The 19,747-nt window shown below is 37.8% G+C and overlaps 2 protein-coding genes across 2 annotated transcripts; both read left to right on the top strand.

Annotated features, from left to right (window-relative positions):
• The first annotated feature begins 255 nt into the window (after positions 1-255).
• LOC144435271 (sulfotransferase 1C4-like) lies at positions 256-7,341 on the top strand. Its single transcript, XM_078123859.1, has 6 exons — positions 256-592; positions 3,685-3,944; positions 4,478-4,634; positions 4,965-5,059; positions 5,452-5,641; positions 6,204-7,341. Exons 1-6 carry the CDS (start codon positions 481-483, stop codon positions 6,320-6,322), a joined length of 933 nt encoding a protein of 310 aa, XP_077979985.1. The 5' UTR covers positions 256-480; the 3' UTR covers positions 6,323-7,341.
• Positions 7,342-9,279: 1,938 nt separating this feature from the next.
• On the top strand, positions 9,280-19,615 carry LOC144435731 (sulfotransferase 1C4-like). The gene is made up of 6 exons (XM_078124340.1): positions 9,280-9,460; positions 11,667-11,926; positions 12,459-12,615; positions 12,958-13,052; positions 13,419-13,608; positions 19,197-19,615. The coding sequence occupies exons 1-6, from the start codon at positions 9,349-9,351 to the stop codon at positions 19,313-19,315; spliced, it is 933 nt and encodes a 310-aa protein (XP_077980466.1). The 5' UTR covers positions 9,280-9,348; the 3' UTR covers positions 19,316-19,615.
• Positions 19,616-19,747: the final 132 nt, after the last annotated feature.

Here is a 19,747-nt window from a genome sequence, read left to right as displayed (position 1 = left end):
CTGCTGTACACGACTTTCCCTGTGAATTTGGAAGCGTTCTACAGCATTTGCCCAAATGTGTACTATTACTTAAATTTAGTGTACGTCCTATAGCTATGGCTATGCAGAATGTAATCTATCAATGCAAGATAGCACTTAGTCAGTCGAAGGTTGACTCGGATATCGGGTCGTGTTCAGTCATGCAAGACGAGAGGGCAGAGAATAAAAGTGACCTTACGTACGACATGGGTCAAATTACATTCATGTGCAGTCATTGCTGAGCTGAGGACATTCTCTGTAATCCCAGCATCCAGAACGAGGTTGGGTTGTCAAAAGTAGTACGTATTATGCGTTATCTAGTCAGTGTAGCACAACACGTTTGATACAGGGCGTTACAAACGACAGTCACATAACAGACGACCACAACTTCAGACGACAACGCAAACTGTAGCAGTACAGGTGACGTCACAACCAACCCCTGGCGCAATCCACGGTTTAATCATGGTCGATGCGGAAACGATAAAAAATTCGGGTCATGAAATAGCAGTCGACAAGATTAGGAACTTTGAGCTTCGATCGGATGACATACTGCTACTGACGTACCCTAAATCGGGTAAGTCTGGAAAAAAAATAAGTTTCTGGTAAACAATACAGTTCGCGATGGCGAGCCTGGAATAAGTTCAAAGGTCAAATTCTTAAATGGGACGCAGTGTAGATCTGCTAACACGTAATACTGTATTCTTCAAGCGTTTGTCTACTTTGAATTTTATTGTTGTTCACCGTGAGATCATTTACATGTAATCGACGTTCTTGTTACATGCTAAGTGGAGGTATGTGCAAATATACCTGGTCGACGTAAGAGAATTACTTTAATATGGATGACATTACATTATAGTACACTTACTTAAGTCAATAACTGCCCCGTTTAAAGGGCATTGTTATCAATTTAGTATTTGTTATGACTGACAAGTACGTGTGAATGGAAACGACGAAGGACAAATAGTTGAAGTAGATCACTTCGATCCACGATGATTTGAAGTACACATTCTCGCGTCCAATAAATCATATGCTGTCTGATGGAGTTGTGATACATATCCCAACGCGGTTTTGCATGTGAAATGATATAGCGTATGCCCCGGAGTGAATGAACCTTACGGGGAGGCAAATTCATAATCATGATAGTACACATACTATATCCGGGAGGATTATGAAAAGTTCAGTAAAATGAAACAAAGTATAAACAACATTATGCTTGACTACAAAAACGAACAAAAAAAACCCTGATCACTACTAAATAATGCACGTTATAAAGCAGATAATGCATGCAGTTTAATGCGTTGGGTCATGTAACATCCTGGTCGTACTAACAATACAGCATGCTGTTGTAAAGGTGCGAATCTGAAATGGGGTTGCTATTTTCGTCACTGAGTTATTTTTAAACAATTCGGACATGTTTGCTTACATGTACATTTCCCTCAGTTTACATGTAAATTTTTGATAAACACTTGGAGTAGAGGGCGGCAATGTCAGTTTTCTTGATAATAATCATTGAATAACCGAAATAACGTTTGTCATTGCGTATTTGTGATTTTATATTTTTATAATATCCAGTTTCAGTGCTGCCGTCAATTGTGTATTTTTTCCTAGCATCTGTAATTCATATGTGTGGCTATTATTCAAAATAGTTATGTTGTGTTTTGGGGGTTTGTAACCTCACGACAGGCGTCACAGGACCGAAGACAGGATGGTGAGCGATGGTTTATCAAGTTGCAACGATAGGGAATCAAAGAAAATTATGCCGAGCCAGACATTTACAAATACATAACATCATCATCATACCCAGTTGATATATTATGAGTTTTCCCTCGAACAACTGCATCTATAAAAAGCACTCGGTTTTATCAAAATGATAGAGGTTATCGCGTTACCATGACAACTGCAATGTTAGATTTTTCAACAACCAATCAAAGTCACGAATACTGAATACTTGTAAATTGTCTAGTCATATGTGATACCTATCACATTCGGGATAAGCACGACTGCGTAGTGTTGTAATTATACGTCGACAGCGTAGACATGACGACTCAAGTTATACTGGCAGTAGCTATATTGTTGATGAAGAATAGTTGATTGGAAAGTCCGGTATTAAATTGAAAATGCCTCGGCGATTGTACAGAAATGTTAACTTGAAGGTCTACACAATCCCTGTTTACAAGTAGCCTTGAATTCAATCTTGTGGAATTTGTGGTTCTCGCCTTTCCTCTGCCACATAGGCGAGAACGAAAAATCCCCCACGAGGCTGTTTCTAGGCTATCCTCTCAATGGCATTTGATCAAACGTCGGTGGCATTATCCATATATCATACCCTGCGAGCTACACAAACAGTACAATAGCTTCGTCTTTCAGTCAAACCTTTTTGTTGAACATAAAAGCCATAGACATTTCGGCAAGAACTAAATCTGAACAAAAAAAACCCAACAAATTAGATTACCATAATATCGGATTAATGTAGATTATATATTATTCCCCCAGACATGATAAATAAAATATGAAATTATTAAGTGGTAATTATTTAGTCTTTATCATTCGTCTTTCAATGTAATGACACTTTGTAAGCTTAAGCTTAAGCTTACCTCTTATATGGCACGTCGAGACAGGTATGCATTTGTTTACAATGAGTACAGTACGCATGAAATTTTGTAAGAGATAAAAGCGTTGGTGATTGTATGTTCGGTGACAGCAATTGCCTTTCATCAAATACAATGCAAATACGAGCTGACCTGAGGAGAGGGGTCAGACAGACATTTAAGCTCAACACTGGGCACTCTGTATTAAAGACGTGCGTTTCTCATGCAAGTTCTAAAAGTATTACACAACTGAGTGAACAATTGTAGTTTACCGACCACCCTCTTTGCAGAACATGAACATATTGAAAAGCCAAGCGATTTATGTTATACCATTGCAATGTGATCGTTTATGGTTTAGTATGTTTTGCTTTCTTTTCCACATGTTAAGTTCTGGTCAATAAATTTTGAGAGTGTGGTAGACGAGAAATAACTCTAGACTCTCAAGCAGAACAAGATATATGTGGGTTGTCACAAATACATAATTAATACTATAAGAAAACATCAGACATTGTATTAGCAAAGGCAATGTTCACTGCATACGAATATCACATTTACTCGTCTCATCTATCCATCTTTCATGTCCTATAATATATATATATATATATATATATATATATATATATATATATATATATACATATATATATATATACATATATATATATACATATATATATACACACACACACACACACACACACACACACACACATATATATATATATATATATATATATATATATATATATATATATATATATATATATATATATATATATATATATATATATATATATATATATATATATATATATGAAGACCTAGTTTGAATTGATAATTACAACCAACATAAATGTCACATTGTAATTGCAACAAATGTACGAACCACGATCAAGCCATGCAGGGGTAAAGACATCGCATTCCACAAGAATACGAAATAAACAGTTACATGTACGTATACGGTGTATAATTTCAGATTGAATCGCGATTTCAAATTATAAAATTTTAAAAGAAAATATTCCCCTTTACATTATCCGTACCAGCACCAGCATAACCAATATTATACATTTATTGACAGGCACAACGTGGATGAAGGAAGTCCTTCCACTCGTGCTGAACGGTGGCAACATTGATGCTATCAAAGATACACCACCTGATGTGAGGGCGCCCTACTTGGATTTCACGTTGTCAGCTAATGACCCAATCTTGAAGCGTTTGCTTGGGGGCTTCGGAGTTCCAGATGGATTCGATATGAATGAAATGGCATCACCGAGAGTTCTTGTTTCCCATTTGAGATGCGAATTTTTACCTCGGCAGTACGAAGAGAAAAAACCTAAGGTATGTGATTTTGATTTTTATGGAGACTTTTTGTTGTTGCAACTTGACATATTCGAAACTAATTATTATAAGGCTAAGCTAATACGTAGAACATTATAGTCATTTTAATCCCAATTCAGACCAATTTCAAATACTGAAAATTTATCCATGATAAAATTTATCATCCCTAGCTTCCCAGGAAATCCAATAATTAACTAAAAAATATACCTATACCTGTCTGTTTTGATAGGTGTGCCAGATTGGCCCGTGGTGGAAGGGTGAGTGACACTAGCACTAGATAAATGCGAGCGTGTTTTATAGTGTAGTGAACAGTAATACCCCTTAAAAAGTTCAAGTGCGAGCTATCAATACCAAACCTCTGAAAGCAGTTCGAGGGAGGGAGCGAGTTCTTTACGAATGTCATGGTCTTCTCCCCATACCGTATTTACATGTACATTAATACAGACTGTAACTACATTTGTAACGCCTTACACTACATACTACCATCTCAGGACATTTGATAGTAAACCAGTTTTCTACATTTCTCCTTCCAGGTGATATACGTTGCTCGTAATCCAAAGGATGTCGCCGTTTCAACGTTCCATTTCGTGCAGAAGGAGCTCCCCGCTGTCAACAAGGAACCATATGCAAATTTCGGAGAATTTCTAGAGGACTTTGGTGATGCTAAGAACGGCTCGCAAATAGTTCTATGTAAGTTCAAGTTGTATTTGTATTGCAAGAAAGCAACATTGAAGTATACGTAATGATCAAGATATACATGTATTATATAATATAGAAATTAACCAGTAATACGATGTTTCAAAATGCGTTAGAACAACGCACATATACGTACACACACACACACACACACACACACACACACACACACACTCACACACACACTCACACACACTCGACAAAGCAAAATAAAATAAAAAAGGAAGTTGTCAAAGATGTGATATCCGTACAATAGCAAGAATAGCGTAGTTTAAACCCCTACATATAGCTGTTTATTTTTTATTTCCTTCAAATGTCTTTCAGACGATGGAACCCCTTGGCGAGATCACGTGACGACTTGGTGGAAAAGACGACACGAACCAAACGTCCTCTTTGTGACTTTTGAGGATATGAAAAGGGTTTGTAATCTCAATTTCATTTGTGCAGTGTGCGTGTTTTAGTTTCTGCTCTTTTCGCTTATTCATGATTTTTTTTATTAACGCTATTAATCTCATGTGTTTAGAGGAAAGGTCCGAAGCATGTGAGCGTCGTTTCGAAACGACAACGTATTATAAGATTTGATTGAAACAACACTCAACAAAAAGTTTCTAATGATAAAATTCATGACGTGTTCCCTCACTCCTCTAGTATACTTCTGCCATGCCAAACAGTATAACGTATAATTAAAACAAATGCTTTTCTACATGTAAAGAAATATTAATACATTTATTAATCATTGTGTAAATGAGATTAATTAGTATTCATGAATGAATTTCGCCCAACTATATGGTTTAAATTTGTTTGTTTGTAGAACCTACAAAACTCAGTTCGTAAAGTTGCAGAATTCCTCGAAGTAAAATTGGACGACGAAGCAGTTGAAAGAATCGCCCATCACTGTAGTTTTGATAGCATGAAGAAAAACCCTATGGCATTGAAGGCTGATTATTGTGCTAACGTGTTGAAAGTGAACCCATCAGAGGCGTCGCCGTTCATTCGGAAAGGTACGACACAAGTTGTCATACGTTACCTTCGTGAGTGTGTGGGGTGGGTCGGTGGAGTTCTCTCGTCCGTCTGTCCGTCTGTCTGTCTGTCCGCCCGTCCGTCCATCCGTCTGTGTGTGTGTGTGTGTGGTGGGGGGGGGGGTCTGTGTGTGTGGGTCAGTGTTGTAAACTGTGTATATGTTGTGCATAATATGCCCATTCAAGTTTTGACATGATTTTATTACCCAAAGTTCGAAACTATCAACACTTTCTTTAATTCGTAAATGTCATTACATATACTCGGGAATAATAAATATTGACAGAAGTTAATGATTACTTTTGCAAATAATCAGTTTAATATTCAATGAAATTAGTTTTCAACATAGTAGAGCAATTTTTATTCCCACATTTTTTTTTTGGGGGGGGGGAACTATTAACTACTGTGTGTGTGTGGTGGGGGGGGGGGGTCAATGCCAGAAGCAGTAGCTGACCCTAATCAATTCATCCAAATGGATATTGATATTAACTTAAAAATGGCATCTCAGGCAAACTGATCTACTATCACATGTTTCTATCTCTACAGGTAAAGTTGGCGGTTGGAAGGAACATTTTACTGTTGCCGAAAATGAGAATTTCGACAAAGCCTACAAGGAATGGATGAAAGATAGTGACCTTGATATGACCTTTGAACTCTCGCAATAATTATGGCGCGACATTTGTATGACCTTTGATCTCTCGCCTCAAAGTACTGTAATGTCATGACCGAAAATAGCACTTGGGTGATATACTAGTACTTAAATAAAATGTATTGCACAACACGACTACTAAACTGCAAGGTAAGCCGTGGTGGGACGCCCTCACACATCGACCAACCCCTTGAGGAGGCCGGTGAGGGCGGAACGTCACGACCTATCTTACAGTCTACACGTTCACTGTTTCCGCTATATGGACAGGTCTTCCGCGGGTATAGATTTACAACCACGTGTAAATATACAACTTCTTTCCATAAATTATGAAAACTATTTCATTAACAGGACGCCTAGAAATATACAAAAAAATTCATGTACCTGTGTACATCTAATTTTTTATAAAAATGATTTTTGTGCAATTGTATTTTCCTTAGTCAATAACCATAAAGGTACAAACCAGGTATATACAACAACTTGTAAACGTTTCCATCATAGAAATTATATTAATGTATTCATTTATTAAATCTTGGTATACAGTTGAATTTAATAGACAAATAACCGCATCAAATTTTATTACCTCTTGCAACGAAATTCAAAATTTTAATAATCTATCGCTTTTCTTTAGGATGGATTTTTTATTGTCATCTTTCATAAGAAATATGCTGATCAATTTTTGGAAAAGTGTTTCTGCTATTAAAGGGTGGTAACTTGAATTTTCAACTGAAGGAAAAAAATAAACTTGTCAACTTAATCACAGGTAAAAGGAAGTCCCCGGCCACGTATTCTAATGTTTATACATTTGCGGTACAAGAAAATCGTATATCGTTGTTAAACTAAAGCAAAGCTAAGATTTCCTTTACTTTGTACAAAAATATAAAACAGATTATTAATGTACTTCAACAGCCCACTTTACTGCCGTTTGCGTGTAATCTTGCACCCGTGAACGGGAACATGGATTTTAAAAATAACAAACTCACATATTTCGCACGTGAATTGGATGTAGTGAAAAGTGATGAAATGTAGCAAATGAAATAAATGTATATGATTGATGTACACGTATTGTTTTACTCCCCAACCGTCTCATTTGTTTATTACAACTCAATTAGTTTGTGCACAAGGAGGATTGACATGTTACATTCAGAGCTAGGGTTCGAAATACTGTAAAAATCATACAGAATATAGGGTCTCGACTCGTCATGTATGCATTTATATTGCATTGGTTTTTTTAACCCACTTTCTCCCAACTTGTACTTAGTTGGGTAGCAACAAATACTCCCTAGGGGGGAGATTGATCATTGCCATGTAGAAGGAGTCGATTGCCGGGGATTGAAATTCCCATGTGAAACAGTGGTCTGGGAGAGCTTCAGAAAATTTCAAATTGGTACTGAACATATGCAGGACTAAGGATTCCCATCAGACGCCCCTTATAAATTAGAGAGTGTATGGATTTGATCAGGGACCTTGACAGATTTTTTGTCGATAAAAATAAATTATAATGTATTGGAAAGTGGGACGATTGTGTAACGTGATGGTTGAGAAATATGAAGTGGGAATAGGGGTGTAATATAAAGGGCCTAGTCGTAAGCTATATGTATGAAATGTAGAGTTACGATGCATTACTGACACTAACTTGTAAACTATTCTTTAGAAAGACTAGATTGAAAACGCTCCTACGCTTGTATGAAGAAATATGAAAAACCTGCCACCGATAATTCAATGCCCAGTTCACAGCAACTCTACAAATCTTGCAACTTTAAATGTACATCACCAATCACGTCTGCGAAGGGATACTAGACACTATACGGTGAAAGCAAGATGTGATCAGGGGTATTTATGTTCTCTTCAGAAGACAATTCAGAAAGAATTTTTTCCATTTATACAACAAATACCTGCAAATTACATATATTAACATATATTTATATAATTTCAAACGATATTTGTGTTTGGTTTATCTTTTGCCATAAGCTTATTACAATAACTATAGATTCCTTTAAATACTAACTCAAGTGTCGTCGTCATCATCATCATCATCATCATCATCATCATCATCATCATCATCATCATCATCATCATTTGCCCCTATCATTTGACACGGATATACTCACGATATCAAGCATAACTTGAACACCAGTCCGGTCCATAGCAAGCTAAAAAAAAATATGTATTTGGAATGAGCAGTCTGTTCAACGACTGAACTAGATGGAAGTCACAGTTTAGACACTATATCAACTTCACCAAGAGAGAAATTTGAAACTGTTGATATCATTGCCTGTCCACGCCTACTTGTATTGTATTTATGATAACAACGTATTAATTACCACTGTGACTAATCTATTCATTTCGAATGAAGTATATTTAATTAATTTTATTTTAATTATAACATTTTATTTATAATTGCTCCCAGCAGATGACATCCGAGTAGTGAAGAAGACTTTGTTATAGTCAAATGACTATAATTTGAGAGTGCAAGCACATTCACGAATTATTTGATTAATTTTGTTTTCAAATTTCACAATGTAATTTATAGAAAAGAATCATTTAATCACAATGTGAGAATCTGTTAGATACATACTTCAACTACTGTAAACGACTTTCCCTGTGAATTTGGAAGCGTTCTACTGCATTTTGCCCAAATGTGTACTATTACTAGTTTAGTGTTTATAATTTATATGATAGCTATGACTATGCAGAATGTAATCTATCAATGCAAGATAGCACTTGGTCAAAGGTGGACTCGGATCTCGGGTCGTGTTCAGTCATGTAAGACGAGAGGGCAGGGGATAAAAATGACCTTACGTACGACATGGGTCAAATTACATTCATGTGCAGTCATTACATTATCTGTAATCCAAACATCCAGAACGAGGTTGGGTTGTCAAAAGTAGTACACATTTTATGCGTTATCTAGTCAGTGTAGCACAACACGTATGATACAGGGCGTTACAAACGACAGTCACAAACGACCACAACTCCAGACGACAACGCAAACTGCAGCAGGTGAAGTCACAACCAACCCCTGGCGCAATCCACGGTTTAATCATGGTCGATGCGGAAACGATAAAAAATTCGGGTCATGAAATAGCAGTCGACAAGATTAGGAACTTTGAGCTTCGATCGGATGACATACTGCTACTGACGTACCCTAAATCGGGTAAGTCTGGAAAAAAAATAAGTTTCTGGTAAACAATACAGCTCGCGATGGTGAGCCTGGAATAAATTCAAAGGTCGGTGTGGACACGTACTGTATTCTTCAAGCGTTTGTCTACTTTGAATTTTATTGTTGTTCACTGTGAGATCATTTATATGTAATCGACATTCTTGTTACATGCTAAGTGGAGGTATGTGCAAATATACCTGGTCGACGTAAGAGAATTACTTTAATATGGATGACATTACATTACATTATAGTACACTTACTTAAGTCAATAACTGCCCCGTTTAAAGGGCATTGTTATCAATTTAGTATTTGTTATGACTGACAAGTACGTGTGAATGGAAACGACGAAGGGCAAATAGTTGAAGTAGATAACTTCGATCCACGAGGCCAAGGTGCAACCAGGCTATGTGCCCACGCTACGGAAGTAGGTTTGCGCATGTGCAACGGAATACGTTCGTTTTTCGTTTACCTGGGAGGAGCATTTGCGTGTGACGTTCCGCAAGGCTCGAGTCTTGGCCCCATTTTATTTATAATTTATATTAATGACATCGCAAATTCAACTAACCAATTTCAATTCCGTCTATTCGCAGACGACACGAATTTATTTAAATTTATCAAGGATAATAATATAAACCTTACCCAAACCAATTGTGACTTTCAAAAGGTTTATGATTGGTGTCAAGCAAATAAACTTACGATCAATGCTGAAAAAACAAATTACATGATTATCAATACGCCCCACAGGAAAATCTCAGTTGAGGGTAATATAGGAATAGACGGGAATGAAATACAGTGCGTCATGTCATCAACCTATCTAGGAGTTACCCTTGATCGCAATCTTACCTGGAAATCACATATCCAAAATGTTGTTAATGCTATCACCCCAAAAGTTGGACTTATTGCACAGTTGCGACACTATGTACCGAAAGCCATTCTCTTGTTATTATATAACACACTCATTTTACCACACATTACTTACTGCCTAGAAGTATGGGGTAATACCTATGCAACTTCCTTACAGCCAATACTTTTACTTCAAAAGAAAATTGCTCGCCTCATTACTTTTTCTGACTTTCATGCTCATAGCGACCCTCTTTTCAGATAACTTGGTATTTTAGACATTTATAAACTCTGTAAACTGCACACTTGACTTGTTGAATAATCACTTTGCCCATGATATAACGCATTAGTTTAAAAAAACCTCCTCACATGTATCCCACCCGTTTCGCGACTCAAAATAATTTCTCTGTCCCAAGAGTTAGCTTATCTCATAGTCAACACAATATCAAGTATGCAGCTGTAACACACTGGAATTCACACCCAGACTACATAAAAACATAACCTACAGACATTCATTCAAACATGCCTTAAAAAACTTACTTCAATAAGTAAGTAAGTACATGTACTTATGTATGTATGTATGTATGTATGTATGTATGTATGTATGTATGTATGTATGTATGTATGTATGTATGTATGTGTGTGTGTATGTATGTATGTATGTATGTATGTATGTGTTTATCTTGCTGTTTGTTGTTGTTGTTGTTGTTGTTGTTGTTGTTGTTGTAAATCCTATTTATTCGTTCATGCAAAGCAATAATTTGACAATTATTCTTATCACATTTTGTTTATTTTTCCGCTACCCGAGTTTTACCCAGTATTTTCGACTTAACTCATTCTGTAAGGGTTGTGGGCTAGAACTATTTCTACAACCCCCACCAGGTCCATGTAATTACTGATGTATTTGATTGAATATTCTTTGACTTAATTTAATTTATATATTTTGTTAATTTATTTGTTATGTATGGTTTTTTTCCTGGTAAAATCAATAAATCAAATATATATATATATATATATATATATATATATATATATATATATATATATATATATATATATATATATATATATATATATATTTATATATAAATATATATGAAAACCTAGATTGAATTGATAAATACAACCAAAATAAATGTCACCTTGTAATTGCAACAAATGTACGAACCACGATCAAGCCATGCAGGGGTAAAGACATCGCATTCCACAAGAATACAAAATAAACAGTTACGTGTACGTATACGGTGTATAATTTGAGATTGAATCGCGATTTCAAATTATAAAATTTTAAAAGAAAATATTCCCCTTTACATTATCCGTACCAGCACCAGCATAAACAATATTATACATTTATTGACAGGCACAACGTGGATGAAGGAAGTCCTTCCACTCGTGCTGAACGGTGGCAACATTGATGCTATCAAAGATACACCACCTGATGTGAGGGCGCCCTACTTGGATTTCACGTTGTCAGCGAACGACCCAATCTTGAAGCGTTTGCTTGGGGGCTTCGGAGTTCCAGATGGATTCGATATGAATGAAATGGCATCACCGAGAGTTCTTGTTTCCCATTTGAGATACGAATTTTTACCTCGGCAGTACGAAGAGAAAAAACCTAAGGTGTGTGATTTTGGTTTTTATGGAGACTTTTTGTTGTTGCAACTTGACATATTCGAAACTAATTATTATAAGGCTAAGCTAATACGTAGAACATTATAGTCACTTTAATCCCAATTCAGACCAATTTCAAATCCTGAAAATTTATCCATGATAAAATTTAACATCCCTAGCTTCCCAGGAAATCCAATAATTATCTAAAAAATATGCCTATATCTGTCTGTTTTGATAGGTGTGCCAGATTGGCCCGTGATGGAAGGGTGAGTGACACTAGCACTAGATAAATGCGAGCGTGTTTTATAGTGTAGTGAACAGTAATACCCCTTAAAAAGTTCAAGTGCGAGCTATCAATACCAAACCTCTGAAAGCAGTTCGAGGGAGGGAGCGAGTACTTTACGAATGCCATGGTCTTCTCCCCATACCGTATTTACATGTACATTAATACAGACTGTAACTATATTTGTAACGACTTACACATGTACTACCATTCCAGGACATTTGATAGTAAACTATTTTTCCACATTTCTCCTTCCAGGTGATATACGTTGCTCGTAATCCAAAGGATGTCGCCGTTTCAACGTTCCATTTCGTGCAGAAGGAGCTCCCCGCTGTCAACAAGGAACCATATGCAAATTTCGGAGAATTTCTAGAGGACTTTGGTGATGCTAAGAACGGCTCGCAAATAGTTCTATGTAAGTTCAAGTTGTATTTGTATTGCAAGAAAGCAACATTGAAGTAAACGTAATGATCAAGATATACATCATACATGTATTGTATATAGAGAAATTGACCAGTAATGCGATGTTTCAAACACAAACACTCACACACACAAACACTCACACACACACACACACACACACACACACACACACACACACACACACACACACACACGTAAAATCGACAAAGCAAAAGAAAATAAGAACAAAACAAGGAAGTTGTCAAAGATGTGATATCCGTACAATAGCAAGAATAGCGTAGTTTAAACCCCTACATATAGCTGTTTATTTTTTTATTTCCTTCAAATATCTCAGACGATGGAACCCCTTGGCGAGATCACGTGACGACTTGGTGGAATAGACGACACGAACCAAACGTCCTCTTTGTGACTTTTGAGGACATGAAAAGGGTTTGTAATTACAATTTCATTTCTGCAATGCGCGTGTGTTTTAGTTTCTGCTCTTTTCTCATAATCATATTTTTTTATTCACGCTATTAATCTCATGTGTTTAGAGGAAATGCCCAAAGCATGTGAGCGTCGTTTCGAACCGACAACAACGTATGGTAAGATTTGATTGAAACAACACTCAACAAAAAGTTTCTAATGATAAAATTCATGACGTGTTCTCCCACTCCTCTAGTATACTTCTGCCATGCCAAACAGTATAACGTATAATTAAAACAAATGCTTTTCTACATGTAAAGAAATATTTATACATGTATTAATCATTGTGTAAATGAGATTAATTAGTATTCATAATTTGTTTGTTTGTAGAACCTACAAAATTCAGTTCGTAAAGTTGCAGAATTCCTCGAAGTAAAATTGGACGACGAAGCAGTTGAAAGAATCGCCCATCACTGTAGTTTTGATAGCATGAAGAAAAACCCTATGGCATTGAAGGCTGATTATTGTGCTAACACATTGAAAGTGAACGCATCAGAGGCGTCGCCGTTCATTCGGAAAGGTACGTCACAGGTTGTCATACCTTCGAGTGTGGGGGTGGGTCGGTGGAGGGGTGACCCTAAAACGAATGACAACCTGAATGACGGAAGACGAATGACAGCATTTCTAGGTGGTAAACAGTGGAATGACACCCTTTTCTACATTCAGTTAGTTGAATGACACACTCTGCACTGTAGAACCACTGGAATGACAGCCGCCACTCTATAAAATAAGTGGAATGACAGAATTTTCAATGCTTTAGAACTGGAATGACAGCATTTCTAGGTGGTAAATAGTGGAATGACACCCTTTTCTACGATCAGTTAGTAGAATGACACACTCTGCACTGTAGAACCACTGGAATGACAGCCGCCACTCTATAAAATAAGTGGAATGACAGCATTTTCAATGCTTTAGAACTGGAATGACAGCATTTCTAGGTGGTAAACAGTGGAATGACACCCTTTTCTACATTCAGTTAGTTGAATGACACCCTCTGCACTGTAAAACAAGTGGAATGACAGCCGCCACTCTATAAAATAAGTGGAATGACAGCATTTTTAATGCTTTGGAACTGGAATGACAGCATTTCTAGGTGGTAAACAGTGGAATGACACCCTTTTCTACATTCAGTTAGTTGAATGACACACTCTGCACTGTAGAACCACTGGAATGACAGCCGCCACTCTATAAAATAAGTGGAATGACAGAATTTTCAATGCTTTAGAACTGGAATGACAGCATTTCTAGGTGGTAAATAGTGGAATGACACCCTTTTCTACATTCAGTTAGTTGAATGACACACTCTGCACTGTAGAACCACTGGAATGACAGCCGCCACTCTATAAAATAAGTGGAATGACAGAATTTTCAATGCTTTAGAACTGGAATGACAGCATTTCTAGGTGGTAAATAGTGGAATGACACCCTTTTCTACGATCAGTTAGTAGAATGACACACTCTGCACTGTAGAACCACTGGAATGACAGCCGCCACTCTATAAAATAAGTGGAATGACAGCATTTTCAATGCTTTAGAACTGGAATGACAGCATTTCTAGGTGGTAAACAGTGGAATGACACCCTTTTCTACATTCAGTTAGTTGAATGACACACTCTGCACTGTAGAACCACTGGAATGACAGCCGCTACTCTATAAAATAAGTGGAATGACAGCATTTTCAAAGCTTTGGAACTGGAATGACAGCATTTCTAGGTGGTAAACAGTGGAATGACACCCTTTTCTACAATCAGTTAGTTGAATGACACACTCTGCACTGTAGAACCACTGGAATGACAGCCGCCACTCTATAAAATAAGTGGAATGACAGCATTTTAATGCTTTGGAACTGGAATGACAGCATTTCTAGGTGGTAAACAGTGGAATGACACCCTTTTCTACATTCAGTTAGTTGAATGACACCCTCTGCACTGTAAAACCAGTGGAATGACAGCCGCCACTCTATAAAATAAGTGGAATGACAACATTTTCAATGCTTTGGAACTGGAATGACAGCATTTATAGGTGGTAAACAGTGGAATGACACCCTTTTCTACATTCAGTTAGTTGAATGACACCCTCAACACTGTAGAACCACTGGAATGACAGCCGCCACTCTATAAAATAAGTGGAATGACAGCATTTTTAATGCTTTGGAATTGGAATGACAGCATTTCTAGGTGGTAAACAGTGGAATGACACCCTTTTCTACATTCAGTTAGTTGAATTACACCCTCAACACTGTAGAACCACTGGAATGACAGCCGCCACTCTATAAAATAAGTGGAATGACAGCATTTTCAATGCTTTGGAACTGCAATGACAGCATTTCTAGGTGGTAAACAGTGGAATGACACCCTTTTCTACATTCAGTTAGTTGAATGACACACTCTGCACTGTAGAACCAGTGGAATGACAGCCGCCACTCTATAAAATAAGTGGAATGACAGCATTTTCAATGCTTTAGAACTGGAATGACAGCATTTCTAGGTGGTAAACAGTGGAATGACACCCTTTTCTACATTCAGTTAGTTGAATGACACACTCTGCACTGTAGAACCAGTGGAATGACAGCCGCCACTCTATAAAATAAGCGGAATGACAGCATTTTCAATGCTTTAGAACTGGAATGACAGCATTTCTAGGTGGTAAACAGTGGAATGACACCCTTTTCTACATTCAGTTAGTTGAATGACACCCTCTGCACTGTAGAACCACTGGAATGACAGCCGCCACTCTATAAAATAAGTGGAATGACAGCATTTTCAATGCTTTAGAACTGGAATGACAGCATTTCTAGGTGGTAAACAGTGGAATGACACCCTTTTCTACATTCAGTTAGTTGAATGACACACTCTGCACTGTAGAACCAGTGGAATGACAGCCGCCACTCTATAAAATAAGTGGAATGACAGCATTTTCAATGCTTTAGAACTGGAATGACAGCATTTCTAGGTGGTAAATAGTGGAATGACACCCTTTTCTACGATCAGTTAGTAGAATGACACACTCTGCACTGTAGAACCACTGGAATGACAGCCGCCACTCTATAAAATAAGTGGAATGACAGCATTTTCAATGCTTTAGAACTGGAATGACAGCATTTCTAGGTGGTAAACAGTGGAATGACACCCTTTTCTACATTCAGTTAGTTGAATGACACCCTCTGCACTGTAAAACCAGTGGAATGACAGCCGCCACTCTATAAAATAAGTGGAATGACAACATTTTCAATGCTTTGGAACTGGAATGACAGCATTTATAGGTGGTAAACAGTGGAATGACACCCTTTTCTACATTCAGTTAGTTGAATGACACCCTCAACACTGTAGAACCACTGGAATGACAGCCGCCACTCTATAAAATAAGTGGAATGACAGCATTTTTAATGCTTTGGAACTGGAATGACAGCATTTCTAGGTGGTAAACAGTGGAATGACACCCTTTTCTACATTCAGTTAGTTGAATGACACCCTCTGCACTGTAGAACCACTGCTGTCATTCCACTTATTTTATAGAGTGGCGGCTGTCATTCCAGTGGTTCTACAGTGCAGAGGGTGTCATTCAACTAACTGAATGTAGAAAAGGGTGTCATTCCACTGTTTACCACCTAGAAATGCTGTCATTCCAGTTCCAAAGCATTAAAAATGCTGTCATTCCACTTATTTTATAGAGTGGCGGCTGTCATTCCAGTGGTTCTACAGTGCAGAGGGTGTCATTCAACTAACTGATTGTAGAAAAGGGTGTCATTCCACTGTTTACCACCTAGAAATGCTGTCATTCCAGTTCCAAAGCATTAAAAATGCTGTCATTCCACTTATTTTATAGAGTGGCGGCTGTCATTCCAGTGGTTCTACAGTGCAGACGGTGTCATTCAACTAACTGAATGTAGAAAAGGGTGTCATTCCACTGTTTACCACCTAGAAATGCTGTCATTCCAGTTCCAAAGCATTAAAAATGCTGTCATTCCACTTATTTTATAGAGTGGCGGCTGTCATTCCAGTGGTTCTACAGTGCAGAGGGTGTCATTCAACTAACTGAATGCAGAAAAGGGTGTCAATCCACTGTTTACCACCTAGAAATGCTGTCATTCCAGTTCCAAAGCATTGAAAATGCTGTCATTCCACTTATTTTATAGAGTGGCGGCTGTCATTCCACTGGTTCTACAGTGCAGAGTGTGTCATTCAACTAACTGATTGTAGAAAAGGGTGTCATTCCACTGTTTACCACCTAGAAATGCTGTCATTCCAGTTCCAAAGCATTAAAAATGCTGTCATTCCACTTATTTTATAGAGTGGCGGCTGTCATTCCAGTGGTTCTACAGTGCAGAGGGTGTCATTCAACTAACTGAATGTAGAAAAGGGTGTCATTCCACTGTTTACCACCTAGAAATGCTGTCATTCCAGTTCCAAAGCATTAAAAATGCTGTCATTCCACTTATTTTATAGAGTGGCGGCTGTCATTCCAGTGGTTCTACAGTGCAGAGGGTGTCATTCAACTAACTGAATGTAGAAAAGGGTGTCATTCCACTGTTTACCACCTAGAAATGCTGTCATTCCAGTTCCAAAGCATTGAAAATGCTGTCATTCCACCATTTTATAGAGTGGCGGCTGTCATTCCACTGGTTCTACAGTGCAGAGTGTGTCATTCAACTAACTGATTGTAGAAGAGGGTGTCATTCCACTGTTTACCACCTAGAAATGCTGTCATTCCAGTTCCAAAGCATTAAAAATGCTGTCATTCCACTTATTTTATAGAGTGGCGGCTGTCATTCCAGTGGTTCTACAGTGCAGAGGGTGTCATTCAACTAACTGAATGTAGAAAAGGGTGTCATTCCACTGTTTACCACCTAGAAATGCTGTCATTCCAGTTCCAAAGCATTAAAAATGCTGTCATTCCACTTATTTTATAGAGTGGCGGCTGTCATTCCAGTGGTTCTACAGTGCAGAGGGTGTCATTCAACTAACTGATTGTAGAAAAGGGTGTCATTCCACTGTTTACCACCTAGAAATGCTGTCATTCCAGTTCCAAAGCATTGAAAATGCTGTCATTCCACTTATTTTATAGAGTGGCGGCTGTCATTCCACTGGTTCTACAGTGCAGAGTGTGTCATTCAACTAACTGATTGTAGAAAAGGGTGTCATTCCACTGTTTACCACCTAGAAATGCTGTCATTCCAGTTCCAAAGCATTAAAAATGCTGTCATTCCACTTATTTTATAGAGTGGCGGCTGTCATTCCAGTGGTTCTACAGTGCAGAGGGTGTCATTCAACTAACTGAATGTAGAAAAGGGTGTCATTCCACTGTTTACCACCTAGAAATGCTGTCATTCCAGTTCCAAAGCATTAAAAATGCTGTCATTCCACTTATTTTATAGAGTGGCGGCTGTCATTCCAGTGGTTCTACAGTGCAGAGGGTGTCATTCAACTAACTGAATGTAGAAAAGGGTGTCATTCCACTGTTTACCACCTAGAAATGCTGTCATTCGTTTTCCGTCATTCAGGTTGTCATTCGTTTTAGGGTCACCCTCGGTGGAGTTCTCTCGTTCGTCCGTCCGTCTGTCTGTGTGTTTGTCTGTCCATCCGTCCGTTTGTGTGTGTATGGGGGTCTCTGTGTGTGGGTCAGTGTTCTAAACTGTGTATACGTTGTGCATAATATGCCCATTCAAGTTTTGACATGAATTTATTAATCAAAGTTCGAAACTATCACAACACTTTCTTTAATTCGTAAATGTCATACATATACTCGGGAATAATAAATATTGACAGAAGTTAATTATTTTTGCAAATCATCAGTTTAATATTCAATGAAATTAGTTTTCAACATAGTAGAGCAATTTTTATTCCCACATTTTTTTTTTTTTTGGGGGGGGGACTATTAACTACTGTGTGTGTGTATGTGGGGGGGGGGGGTTTCAATGCCAGAAGCAGTAACTGACCCTAATCAATTCATCCAAATGGTTATTACCCTCTACAGAAAGGCCACCTCTCTATAGTGGTCACTTTTCCCCAGTCCCTTGGGTGACCACTATACACAGGTTTGACTGTATATAAACTTTAAAATGGCATCTCAGGCAAACTGATGTACTATCACGTGTTTCTATCTCTACAGGTAAAGTTGGCGGTTGGAAGGAACATTTTACTGTTGCCGAAAATGAGAATTTCGACAAAGCCTACAAGGAATGGATGAAAGATAGTGACCTTGATATGACCTTTGAACTCTCGCAATAATTATTGCGCGATATTTGTATGACCTTTGATCTCTCGCCTCAAAGTACTGTAATGTCATGACCGAAAATACCATTTGGGTGATACAAGTATTGAACATCACGATTACCAGACTGTAAGGTAAGCCGTGATGGGGCGCCCTCACACATCGGCCAACCCCTTGAGGAGGCCTGTGTGGGCGGAACGTCATGGCGTAGCTTACAGTCTACACGTTCACCGTTTCCGCTATATGGACATGTCTTCCGCGGGTAGATTTACAAAAATATGCAAATTCTTTCCATAAATTAAATTGTTAAGAGGACCCCTAGAAATATACAAATATTATACAAAAAAGTTCATGTACCTGTGTACATACATCTAATTTTTTTTTATAAGAATGATTTTTGTGCAATTGTATTTTCCTTGGTCAATAACCATAAAGGTACATACCAGGTA

Source organism: Glandiceps talaboti, chromosome 5, assembly GCF_964340395.1.
Source record: "Glandiceps talaboti chromosome 5, keGlaTala1.1, whole genome shotgun sequence".
In the NCBI taxonomy this organism is placed as follows: domain Eukaryota; kingdom Metazoa; phylum Hemichordata; class Enteropneusta; family Spengelidae; genus Glandiceps; species Glandiceps talaboti.
The sequence above is the reverse complement of the archived record's forward strand: the minus strand, read 5'-3'. Positions and strand labels throughout refer to the sequence as shown.

Excerpts from the sequence above, each read along its gene's own strand:
- LOC144435271 (XM_078123859.1), top strand. The coding sequence starts at position 481 with ATGGTCGATGCGGAAACGATAAAAAATTCGGGTCATGAAATAGCAGTC. Across the intron at positions 593-3,684 it reads ACTGACGTACCCTAAATCGG|GCACAACGTGGATGAAGGAA; the intron begins GTAAGTCTGGAA and ends ATTTATTGACAG. Across the intron at positions 5,642-6,203 it reads GTCGCCGTTCATTCGGAAAG|GTAAAGTTGGCGGTTGGAAG; the intron begins GTACGACACAAG and ends CTATCTCTACAG.
- LOC144435731 (XM_078124340.1), top strand. The coding sequence starts at position 9,349 with ATGGTCGATGCGGAAACGATAAAAAATTCGGGTCATGAAATAGCAGTC. Across the intron at positions 11,927-12,458 it reads ACGAAGAGAAAAAACCTAAG|GTGATATACGTTGCTCGTAA; the intron begins GTGTGTGATTTT and ends TTCTCCTTCCAG. Across the intron at positions 13,053-13,418 it reads CTTTTGAGGACATGAAAAGG|AACCTACAAAATTCAGTTCG; the intron begins GTTTGTAATTAC and ends GTTTGTTTGTAG.